At 50.1% G+C, this 12,531-nt stretch overlaps 3 protein-coding genes across 3 annotated transcripts; 2 read left to right on the top strand and 1 right to left on the bottom strand.

The window, feature by feature from the left end:
- Nucleotides 1–1,586: 1,586 nt before the first annotated feature.
- On the top strand, nt 1,587–2,877 carry N0V96_001002 (uncharacterized protein; the record flags this gene model as incomplete). The annotated part of the gene is made up of 2 exons (XM_053195338.2): nt 1,587–2,060; nt 2,131–2,877. The coding sequence occupies 2 exons, from the start codon at nt 1,587–1,589 to the stop codon at nt 2,875–2,877; spliced, it is 1,221 nt and encodes a 406-aa protein (XP_053047308.1).
- A 462-nt stretch (nt 2,878–3,339) lies between these two features.
- On the bottom strand, nt 3,340–8,080 carry N0V96_001003 (uncharacterized protein; the record flags this gene model as incomplete). Its single annotated transcript, XM_065756099.1, has 7 exons — nt 3,340–3,441; nt 3,497–5,035; nt 6,724–6,771; nt 6,871–7,182; nt 7,244–7,656; nt 7,742–7,875; nt 7,965–8,080. 7 exons carry the CDS (start codon nt 8,078–8,080, stop codon nt 3,340–3,342), a joined length of 2,664 nt encoding a protein of 887 aa, XP_065615339.1.
- A 2,809-nt stretch (nt 8,081–10,889) lies between these two features.
- On the top strand, nt 10,890–12,334 carry FGM1 (Cytochrome P450 monooxygenase fgm1; the record flags this gene model as incomplete). The annotated part of the gene is made up of 2 exons (XM_053195334.2): nt 10,890–11,912; nt 11,999–12,334. 2 exons carry the CDS (start codon nt 10,890–10,892, stop codon nt 12,332–12,334), a joined length of 1,359 nt encoding a protein of 452 aa, XP_053047304.2.
- Between the last annotated feature and the right edge of the window lie 197 nt (nt 12,335–12,531).

The raw sequence follows: 12,531 nt of genomic DNA on the forward strand, positions 1-12,531 counted from the left end.
CGGCTTCGACGCGACAGTGAGCCTCTGCGGAGATTACCCCGGTCATGCTGCTATGATCAGACGAACCTCAGCCGAAAATTCCTTAGGATTCCGGATCCTTTGGAAGCAAGGTGGGGCCGTAGACGGATCCGGATCGTGGGGCCAAGCTGCAAGGTCAGCAATATCCCCTGGCTGCGGCGTGGCTCAAACGCAGGACAAGCCCGACACGGAGAATTTAGATTACTGCAAGAAATCGTTTCCAGAAACCCAGAACCAATGTGGTAAAAGCAATACCACCACGGGTAAGCCGGGTCATCACACAACTGCAGATGTTGCTGACCCAGACCAAACAATCGGAATACCGAGAGTTCCTGAATCCTGCACGCGAGGCGTGAGAGAAGTTACATCGAATCTATATGCGGCCCGCACGGCAGCAATGCAGAGCCGAAGTTGGGCTGAATAACTCCAGCTTGAGCTTGAGTGTTGCCAGTGGCCACGGAGATTTGAGCCATGCCGACGGTCTCGGGTATTCAGGGCAGAGGAAGGTTGCCACAGTTCAAACTTGGGAGACTCGTATCTGCACGTGCGGTTAGGTCGGGATCCGGCTGGTGCTTCAAGAACGCGGGAGCGAGCACGACATGCCATTTGTCAGGGTGCCATCTGGGCTTCTTATGTATCCTTGAATGACTCTAAGTTTGACCCCGTCCCACCGCCATATCTGGAGTTCTAAGACAAGACATCCATTGCCACGGAACCGGTGCCAAATTTCCACGTCCACGTTGCACCTGGCCCAACGCACTGCCATCAACCTACTCCAGTTCAATCCCTTCAAAGTGGCTGCCTAAACTGATATCACTCTTTCACCAAACCAAAACACTCATTCACGGCAATCGGCACGATGACGAGCTCCAAAGATACGGATTCGTTGGAAACACCAGAGCGAACATGTTTTGGAATACCTCTGTCTGCACTGGCGGTGTGCATTGCCTTGTCCCTCACCGTCGGACTGATTGGCATGGTGAGTGCACGGGTTTTTATTCCCTAGCCAAATCTATGAAATAGGCGTAGATGGCATCACATACTACTGTTCTTGCGTGTAAATAATATTTTGCTAATTCATGTCGATAAATAGGATGGCACGATCGTGGGAGTAGCAACTCCTGAAATCACGACCGATCTCGGAAGTCTTGGTGACGTTGGTTGGCTTGGATCTGCCTAGTATGTGCTTAAAGTTATCCGAACATCTTTTACGCACCCAGATCAATCTCGAACATGAACTGACAAAGACAATTCAGCTTTTTGGCAGCAGCGGCATCTCAACTTGTCTTTGGCGCTCTCAACCGAGTAGTCCCACACAAACATGTCTACATTGCAGGAATCTTCCTATTCGAGCTCGGATGTTTGCTTGCCGGGCTAGCGAATACATCTGCAATGTGCATTGTTGGTAGAGCATTTTCTGGCCTTGGTTGTTCTGGAGTTGTATCAACTTCACTGGTGTACGTCAAGGTGTATTCCAGTACTATGCTCAGAATATCTTTCGCTGACTACCTGACTGCCCTGATGTTAGACTCGTAACAGAAATTCTGCCACCCGCCCGCCTCCCACTCATGATCGGAGTCTTGGGCGCCATGGAGTTGGTAGGGCAGATTACCGGCCCTCTCATCGGTGGCGCCCTGACGGACAACGCCTCATGGAGATGGTGCTTCCTGATAAACGTACCCATGGGAACAGTGGCCGGTGCCGTCGTTTTCTTCCTGCTCAGAACCCACCGAAAGCCTTGGAAGACGATCTTCCAGGAACTGAAGTTGATTGACGGCATCGGCATTCTCATTTTGACTCCGGCCATTGCTCTTATTTTGTTCGTCGTTCAGTCTGGTGGCAACACGTTCGCATGGAACAGCGCAGAGTCCATCAGCATGTTGACCGTAGGATTCGCTCTCCTCGTGGCGCTGATGTTCTGGGAGCATCGGAAGGGCGAGGCTGCTGTTATTCCCCTGGCACTGTTTAAGAACCGCAGCATCTCTTTCGCTGCAGTTTTTGCTGTGACAGCTGGCATGGCTATGGCTTTGTTCGACTACTACGTAAGTACAACCCTATGGAGGTGGCATCCCTCCCCACACCTTCGACGAGCCACGTTCTAACACGTTGTAGATCCCGCTATGGAATCAAGTCATCAAAGGCTATTCAGCCGCACGCTCTGGGATCCTTCTTTTACCCCTTAACGCTTGTTCTGCTGTTGGTGTGATGGCGGGAGGCCTTCTGGCGAACACCATCGGTCGCGCCAACCCGGTTATGCTTCTCGGCGGCACTCTAACGGCCATCGTGTCTGGTCTTTTCAGCACAATCACTATGGCCAGTACTGATTCCCGTATCATGGGATTCTCGGCCCTGGCGGGTTTCGCTGCTTTGGCGTCACAGCAGCCCATCGTTGTGGCTCACAACGCTGTCGAGACCAAGCTATCACCAACTGCGATCTCCATGATGCTCTTCAGCAGCATGGTGGGCAGTGCAATCAGTCTTGCTATTGCGCAGGCAGTTTTCCTCAATAAGCTTCAAGGCAACCTTCGTCCAGTGCAGGGAGTCGACGTGGACAAGATCATCCGAAGCGGCGCGACAGAGCTTCGCCACATTGTTGATCCATCCTTGCTACCAAAGGTTCTCGAACTTTATAATCTTTCGATTGTTCAAGTATTCTACATGGCTTTAGCTGCTGGTATCGCTATGACAGTAGCATCACTTTTGGTCAAGTGGACGAGGATCTTGGAAAAGAAGCCAAAAGATGCAGAAACATGTGAACCTTCGCCAGTCACATCAGCCGGTACTGGGGTGACCGAACCTGAGGACAGAGAAAACGCCCAAACAACCACGGAAACCATCGTCGAGAAGGATAAAGATTGATGAGTAGATCATTTTGGGTGGCCACAGTGTACAAGTAGCATCCTGGGTTTGTCGTTTCATGCAGTTCGTTGATAATTACTTTATGCATGTTTGGGTCTTGTTGTTTGATCATTTGTTCAAGAGGGTTATTACTATTTGGCAGATTAGCTCAATATACGTTTTCTCATTTGTCAACCTTTTATCGTCCTTCCCAATGGTGTGACAGCGGTATCAATGCTATATATTCTGAAGACATGGCGACTAAGGATTTGATGCTATACGCAAAAGTACTCGATTAACGAAGGACCTAAATTGGCTATTTCAACCGGAGCCGAGCATCAATAAACGTGCTCGCTTTCAACATGGCTACCTCATCGTGTTGGTGGTGGCTTTATCAATTTTAACTTAATTTACAGGCAAGCAGTGTTTCCCAGGATATCCATGCACAAGTGTGACTTTCTTATCATCAACCTTCCACAGTGCTTAAGCTGTCGCCGCAGTCTGAGTTGTGCTTGCGGCCGCGATCTTCGCCATAGCGTTTTGCTTCTTGAGCGGCAAGGTTGACAATTTCCGACGGTACATGTGCTATGGCTAATGTTAGTGGCAGAAAAAGAAGTAGGCGAGGTAGATATCAACTTACTAATGACGCCGAAACAACTGCCATTGCCTGGGCATTCTCTTCATTCTCGTCGATGAAGTAGCCCCATGTGGTCTTATCTCCCTCCACACAGGTAGCAAGGACGCAGAACTTCCCATTGAACCGCTCAGACAGCTGCTGAGTGTGATGAATATTGGCGACGGCATTAAGGTCCTTCATGAAGTGCAAGCCCCTGACAACGGCGGAAGCGATATCGGGCCCAGTTCCATCGATTCGAATGGCGAAGCTGTCGGCAGGGTTGATCATCCCGACAACAGTTTGCAGCGTGCCATCGCTGGTGATGGAGATGTTGCCAATATTGGAGGCACTATCGTGCTTCTCACTTGGCGTAAGTGCGTAACTGGCAATGAAGAGGTTGATGACCTCCTGGTGGGAGATCTCTCGTGCAAGGGCCTCGCACATCATCTGAACCCGGCCTCCAAAGTTGACCTGAAGCTCGACGGGGATATCAAGACCCCAACGTCTGTTGAGGATCCAGGTTGCAGCAGCCTTGCCACTCTGGGAGTTAACCCGAATGATTGTGTCCAAGGGAATGCCCAAGTCTTCAGGATCAAGAGGGAGGTACGGAATGTCCCAAATCGGTCTTATCCCCTTCTCGGCAGCCTCGACTCGTTGCGCAATGCCCTTGCGGATGATGTTCTGATGGCTGCCACTGAAGGCTTGAAGCGCAAACTCGCCGGTGTAAGGCATGCGCTGAGACACAATGAGTCCTGTGAGCTTCTCGTACTTTCTCTTGATGTCGTACAACTTTGAAAAGTCGAGACCGGGGTGGATGCCGCGCGAGTACAAGTTCAAGGCCAGTGTGACGAGATCAACATTGCCAGCACGCTCTCCGTTGCCGAAAAGACATCCCTCGACCATGTCAGCGCCTGCAAGCATACCCAACTCAGCCGCAGCAACACCGCATCCACGGTCATTGTGGGTGTGGATTGAGATGGAAATCTTTTCGGGGTCAGACAAAGACGCTCGGAAGGTCTCGACTTGGTCTGCAAACACATTGGGAGTAGCAACCTCGGTGCTAGTCGCCAGTACCACAACCAATGGGTCTTCCACAGTGGGCTCCCAGGCCTCTCTGACAGCCTCGGTGATCTGCACAGCGTAGTCATGGTCGGCTTCGTTGTAAGACTCAAGGCCAAAGGCCATGGTCCAGTCGGTCACCGCCGCCGATTCTGGGTCATCCTTGGTGATAGATCGCAGGTACCTAACAGATCTGACGGCCTGCTCGAGTGCTCTTTCTCGCGTGAAGCCCTGGTATTTGAGCTGCTTGTCACTGACGCAGATATAGGTGCAAACAGACGCCCGCTTGGCGCCACGAAGCGCGGCGACGGTGCGAGCTAAAAAGTCCTCACGCGTGGGGGAAAGGCCCCGCAGACGTACAGTGTCGGGGACGATGTTTGGCGTCTCAATAAGACGTCTCGTAAAATCGAACTCGACTTGGGATGCGGCGGGAAAGCAAACTTCAATCTCCGTATAACCAATTTCCACGAGCATCTGAAAGTATTCCCATTTTTGCTCAATGGTCTATGGCCAAAATTAGCTTCCTGAAGTGTTGAGTGTCAAGCCTACGTGTAATACTGACCAAAGGGTTGATGAGAGATTGGTTGCCATCACGCAAATCAGTGGAAAGCCAAACTGGAGGCTTCGTCAGAACCTGGTTAGGCCATTTCCGGTTTGGGTTGTGGATTTGCTGGAATCCTGTGTATTTGGTGTGTGGGTCGGGAAGCCTGTTGTCACAATAGCTGTAAGTAAACCAGCTACAACGGAATGTAAGGGGATGCGCTACAATCGAGGGGCACGCACATATTGACTGATTGTAATTTGCGGAGCACCGAGAACGCAATTAACTCGACAAATGAGGGCACAATATGACTAATGAATTTTGAGGCTGGTAATCACATTGATCAGTTGAAAACTTGAGAACTTGAGATGCCTACACCCTGTAATTGGTCCCACTGGCACTTGAAGGTATATGTATCAATCAGCTCAATCTGGACAGAAACTCCCTATGTTCTAGATACGGGTCTATCACCCGAGCTTCCGACAAAGAATCACCAAGGGAAAAGAAGGTTCTTGACTATGCAGCCATGACACTGCATATGGTGGGCTTTCATCTGGGGCGGCAACGTGGCAGTGACACAGCGGTATTGATGCTAGGTCTGTGTGTACAACAAGGGTCCAGTCCCGTTCCAACTTCAAGGGGTCCCCCCGAAGAAATATTGTTCCCGTCGACTCAATGTACGAAGTACAAGGTGGGCGCATCATCGGTCAGCAGCACCCTGGCCCGGATCAAGACGGAAATCGGACCCGTCCGATGTCAGATTTAGAGTGCGAATCTCATGTTTAGTCTCATCCATTCAACGTCGGTTGATGCAAGACTCGGATATGCAAGTCAGGAATGCTGACCAGGTAGTAAAAGCGCTTCCTTTCTAGGGGACTTCATGCCTTGCGGAATTAAGCATGGAAGTCTCTTCTTTTCTTTCGCGAAAACGTTTTCTTGCGGATGTCAACCTCCAGGAATCGAATGCTAAAGAGTTGGAAGATTGATCCGTAAACAGGAGTTCTTTACACCGCCCGATCCCCATTACGGCGCTTTACTCAACGCAGCCAGCGCAAATTCTGGCTTTCAGTTGATTGATTGACTTCCTGCCCCCGGAGAGTTGATTGAGGGCACATTGTTTTTCTTGGGAAAGTTGTTTGTTTGAATTGTTATTTGGCTTGTTGAAGTTGCGTTGAGTGAAGCGCTACCCCCTTACTGAGTACCTATACTGCCACTCCATGTCCAAGGTACCGAGAATCCGAGACGATGTCAATCTAGTGAGAGTTCAGGATATAAAGTAGCTATACCGGATGAGATGATCAGAGTTCCAGCTAATTGCCAAGGTTTATGTACGTATGCCTTGGGTATGTTATGCTTATCTTTTGGCGGGGATCGCTGGTCTCAAACAATAGGCTGGAAGATTCAACCCACCTAAGTCATGGAACCTAAATCACATAAAGTTCAATCACTACAATCAAACAACGTTTCGCATTCTAGTCTTTTCTGTCCATATCCCTATTTTTTTTTTTCATGAAGTTCCCAAAACCTTCTTTAGAGCCTCAATGATCACATCAACCTCCTCCACTAGATACGAGAACATACGTCAGCTTTCTGGATCATCCGAACATGTTGAAGAGGGTAACTCACCGGTGTTGTAATGCACCAAACTCACTCTGACAACGCCATCTTCGCCGAGACCGAGAATCTTCTCGGCCAGCCGCTTTGAGAAGAAATGACCCCATCGAATCCCAGCGATGGATTGAGCCTCAACTCCCTCTACGACGCTTTGAGACGATTTTCCCTTTACGGTAAAACTCACGGTGGGAACACGGGTTGAGGCTGCAGGGGATGCGTCGCCTCGAATAGAGACGTCAGGCCGTGACTTCAGAAACTCGAGGAGATGCTTTTGCAAGACCTCTTCATGTCGAGCAATCTCAGCCCAGGTCTGCTTCGGGTTTTCTCCGAAATATTCCACCAGCGGCATGATCGCCTGTGTGAGCTCATAGCTAGCCGCAGCCAGCTCAAGCTTGTCCATCAAAGTTCCAGACGGATTAAAGTAGTGTCCAAGTGACTGCAGCTGCTCCTGTGCCTTGAAGGATCCGTACAGCAAAGATATGTGCGGACCGTACACCTTTGAGTTGTACACACTGTCAGTTTGTCCAGTACAGATACTTTCTCATGGAATCTCTTACCTTGTACCAAGAAAAGGCATAGAAATCAGCTCCAATCTCCTTTACGTCAATCGCACGGTGTGGCGCATAAGCAACGCCGTCAACACAGAGCAGGGCCCCCGGGACTTCATGGACGACATCTGCAAATGCCTTGATATCATGAATGCTTCCCAGGATATTACTGGCGTGTGTGCAGGCCACAAAACGAGTCTTCGGCGTCAAGAGACTCCGGAGTGTCGCCACATCGAGCTTTGGGTTTGAGTTATCAGAAGGTGCCCACCACTTCACCGTTGCGCCGGCGAGAGTTGCGTAGTGGAGCCATGGGTCAATGTTAGACTCATGGTCAACTTCGGAAAGAATAACTTCATCACCGGCCTTCAACCTGAGAGCGGCTGCAAGGTTACGGAAAGCTTGAGTTGTTGAAGGTGCAATGACTAATACGAAGGGTAAGAACATGTGACATTGAATATTGGGTCCCTTTCTTCTGAGTCTAGGCGTGGGGTGGTGGGTGATCCTTACCAATTTCACCGACATCAGCATTAATGTAATCGGCGGCAGCTTTGTACGCCTTGTCGAATGTTTGCGTTGAGATCTTGGATGTTTTGTAGCTCGCTCCCAGTTGCACGTTGTTGTTCACGAGGTATTCCGAGATGCTGTTCGTCGATGTCAGTAAGTTAGCTACCTTCCATGTTGTCCACCGTGTCTAATCCCTGAGACTTCTTTATGACTGGCTGCTTCTCACCTCTTTGCGACACTCCCAAGAACTTGACTTCCACCAGCGTTGTCGCCAAAAATCTGGTCTTTTGCCAGAGCTGGGAACTGAGCCCTAGCCTTCTCAACTGAAAATGTTGAAGCCATCGTGCAGTTGGTCATCCAGGTAATCTTTGAGCGGTGTTTTCCTTACTTACGCTAAGACACATACAACACAATTGTAGAACCTCAAATCTCTTGAATTCAGTATTCTTTCGCGATGTCGATTGATGATATGAACAAGCGTTCAACCCCTCATTCAAATTCCACGATGGAATAAGGTAGGGAGGATGGTGCCTCAGAACACGCATTGACCTACTCCATATGCAAGGTCACAGTCAGCCATGCTGGGTCGCAGCGAGTGCATAAGCGACGTCATGATGACCAAGATACCCAGCGACAGTCACTGAACAAAATCTGCATAAACTCTATCATCTTCCATACAGTCCCTTCAGATTTCAGATTCTTGAGACAGTGCAGGACGAAACACGGTCATGATGCTGACAGAGTACGGGGTGTCGCTGGCATCGATGAGGCCCTTAGAGCTCCACTAGTTGGGTTCTGGGCAGAGCCTTAGTTGAGTGTAATCAGATCTAGAGGAGGGGTCCAATGACCATGTAGAGACAGCAACGACACCGCATATTCGTAGTGCTTATCGTGCATTATCTTATCAACAAGAATTACTATAACTGGGTCAGAATTCTCGAGAGTAGACAGGACAAGAGGTGCACACTCCAAGTCCGACCCCAACTGACCATCGCCCGTTTGCTCATCGTAAAGATCATAGCCAATCTCAACCTTACTTTGTCGAGAGATCTCTGGGCAGTTTCTCGGTCGAGCAATCTGAAAATGGAACACGGTATGGAACCTTGATCGACCCGCATGTATCCCGATACCTGTAATTAACTGCCCATCAAGTCGTTGAAATCGGAGGCGTCCGCGTCCGGATGACACCTGTCGACGAAAGCCCGAAGACAGCCGTTGCCTTCCAGGATCTTGTTGGGCAGCTGCAGATGACTACGGCTCTCGCTAGGATCCCTCGACCAATTCCTGAAGCCCGTCGTCGTGTTCAAGTGCTCGTGTCAGTCGACTTCGATGCGGTGTCGGGCTGGATGGGCACAGGGCAGCATCCCAACAATTGCCTCGCCGACTTCTCATCGGGCATCTTCGCAGGCCGCGTCGGCGTAGGCCGCCTTCTCGGTCTCTTTGACCGCATCGGTGTCTCCGACAAGGTAACGTGGTTCATACCAGGTCACTCTATGGAAACATTCCCAGCGGAGACGAAATCTATCGTGGACTCGGGCGCGGAGATTGCACTTCATGGCTACTGCCACGAAGACTGTACCAAGCTCGACACGAAGCAAGAGGAAGACGTCTTGGACAAATGTATTGCCCTTGCCGAATCTCTGACTGGGAAGCGCCCTGTCGGATTCCGAGCTCCTTTGTACCGAATCCGTCATGAGACGATTTCTCTCTTGGAGAAAAGGGGGGTTTCTTTATGACACCTCACTCAGCGGCCACGACTCACAGCTGTACCCTCTTGACCGCGGCTTTTCCCTCTCCCCAGTCGACTATTCTAAGCCAGCACATACATGGATGCAGCCCTCTGTCCAGCCGGAATCTACCGGCATTGTTGAAATCCCTGCCAACTGGTACATGGAAGATATGACCCCTCTTCAGTTTTGGCCCAATGTCGAGAATTCTCACGGTTTTGTGTCGGTCCAGACGATCGAGAAGATGTGGAAAGACCGCTTTACCTGGCTGTGGAGTCATGGCGCTGACGGAAATGGCCCCAGTGACTTCGTCTTCCCGTTGGTCCTCCATCCCGATACCTCGGGCATGGCACACATAGCAGGAGCTATCGAGGATGTGCTGCTCTGGCTGCAAAGCTGGGGGTCGCAGGTGGAATTTGTCACATACGAGACAGCAGCAAGGTCATATGTGGAGCAAAGGGTAACAGTGCAAGGTAGATCTTGTCCCTATAACATAATGTCGTACACAAAATAGACTTTCTTCGCCGTGCCCACATACTAAATACGATGTATTGCGTGTAAGATTACTGTGCTTTGAATGATGGGCGATCAATTGTGAGGCAGCAGGATTGGTGTCAATTCGAGTTCAAAGAAATTTGAATTTGTAGAACTATGATCCCTTATAGAGTAAGACTTTCCGCTACATCTTCTTCACCTGCTATATCGTGAATATTGTGCTAGGGTTAATCTTCTCAAATCGTACACACAGTCTCTAAAGCTGATGTGTAAACATTGGTAGACTAATAAGTACCTACATTAAGTACCTAGCTGATACACCCTTGATGGAGGCTATACTTAGTTTTTGCAACGCAATGCTGCGTCCATCTCAGTTACGTTGCTTTGATGTTTTCTTGCGGTGACGCGGAAACTTTCCGGCGTAATCTTACGACTACAACTGTCTCAGCCACAAGCTCTTTTGTTTGACAAATTATCACCAACATCAGGAACCGCTTACGCGAGTCTCCGCTCGGAATGCAAAGTCAGCGAACGTTTGGGGCCCATACAACATGCCTGTACTGTCACACCATCTGTTGAAGACATCATCATCGAGGCTGTAATTGACAAAGATGATCCTCATGGCAAGTCAAATCATCTGGAGGAGGAATAGATCGCGCCTACAAGTATTCGTCAGCCACGTTCCTGTTCAAACGAAAATCTATGGATGAGCATCCTACAGAGACACAAACTTCCTCATCACCCTTCCAACCTCTTTTTTACGAGCACCATGGCCAATCTTATCACTTTTCAGATCTTTTCCCGCTACGTCGGCCTATTCGCCTTAGTGCTGACTGTTCCCGTTCTCGCTTTCGTGCTATGGCGGGTGGCGAAATACCGGCATATTCCCAGGCCCCTGGCCATGCCGAATTTCCCATCACTATGTTGCAATGTTCGAATTGATTCGTCAACGGCCTCAGGCCATCGCAAAATGGCATCGGAAATATGGCCCTTTCGTGCTTATTGCGCCCGGAGAAGTGTCAATCTCCGACGTTACGGCTATGCGAGACCTTTACAGCAGTTCCAAGAGGAATCCCAAGAGCGATTACTTTGACCACTTCATTTATCACGGAGAGCGGTCCATATTTGCCGAAAAGCCATACGAAGAGCACAAGGCGAAGAGAGGGTTATCTTCGGCGTTCTACCAGGCAACTTCCATCTACAAATCTGAGATACAACAGCCTCTCCGGCAAAAGGCGCTTGGAGTCCGAGAGACACTTGAGAGACATACCAAGTTGGAGCAAATCATCGACGTGTTCCCTGTCATTAACCATTACGCATGGGACAACATCACTGCGTTGGTTTACGGACCAAGGCACTGCTCTCATGCCGTTCAGGGAGACTACACAGATCGCGACATTCTTGCCAGACTCAAGAACACCGAGATGTGGAACTCCCTTAAGTTCAACCTACCTTTCGCCCACAACATGATGGAAAAGGCCGTTTCCATGTACACTGGCTCGTCCAAGTTCCTCTCGGCGGAGCGTGACCTAGATGTCTGGGCCATGCAGCGTCTGGCTTACTCACTCTCGGATCCCAAGTCATCGTCTGATTGGTCGCTTATCCGCCTCATCCAAGACCTTCGACTTGCTGGTCGTGATATCTCTGACGATTACGTGGCATGCGAGGTGATTGATAACCTCCACGCGGCTCAGGCCACCGTCACTGTTGCTTTGACATATGTGGTCTACCACCTGAGCCGGAACCCTGACTGGCAGGCCAAGGTCCGAGCTGAGATCGAGGCGTTACCGCGGGAAGATGACGGTCTCCCGGTCTGGCAGTTACTCGACAAAGCCCCTATTCTAGAAGCATGCATAAGAGAGTCATATCGGATCAACCCAGTTTCTAGTGGGCGAGCCGAACGCGTATTGGCCAAGGGCACCCGATACGGCGATGTTTACATACCCCCATACGTAAGTTGCCGGTTGCGTTCCCGCTGCCGTAGAACCCAAGCCAGTATTCTACACGCCGTTCTAACATTTACCCATGTAAAAATTAGACCGTTGCATCCGCTTCGACCATTGCGTTGCACCTGGACCCGTCAGTCTTTCCCGAGCCTCTGGAATTCAACCCAAGGCGGTGGTTAGACGTCAAGCCTGAAGGCTTGTTAAGACTGGAGCGGTCTTTCATCCCGTTCGGGTATGGTGCCCGTTTGTGCCTGGGCAAAGCATTTGCAACTCTCCAGGTGAAGATGTTGATATCTGCTGTTCTTCTCACGTTCGAGACTGCATTGGATAATCCAAGTCGTATCATGGAACAATGGGGAACACAGGATGCTTTGCCGAAGGGGCTAAACTGTAAACTCCGTTTCCGAAAGAGAAAGGATGTTTCATGAGCAGAGCCGATGTTTAGTCGGATGAACCGGTAGCATCGGAACCTGACAGCTTGTCAAGAGACGGGACGTGGAAAATGGTCCCGGTGGGGGAGTATCGTTGCTTAGTGAGTAGCATAGTACCACAAAAACGAACGGGAATAATCGTAAACGGCTTGACCAAGAAACCTTCTCAAAGTGTCTTGACATTGCATCGCCAG

This window comes from Colletotrichum fioriniae, assembly GCF_027942845.1.
Source record: "Colletotrichum fioriniae strain IMI 355084 chromosome Unknown scaffold_1, whole genome shotgun sequence".
Classification (NCBI taxonomy): Eukaryota; Fungi; Ascomycota; class Sordariomycetes; order Glomerellales; family Glomerellaceae; genus Colletotrichum; species Colletotrichum fioriniae.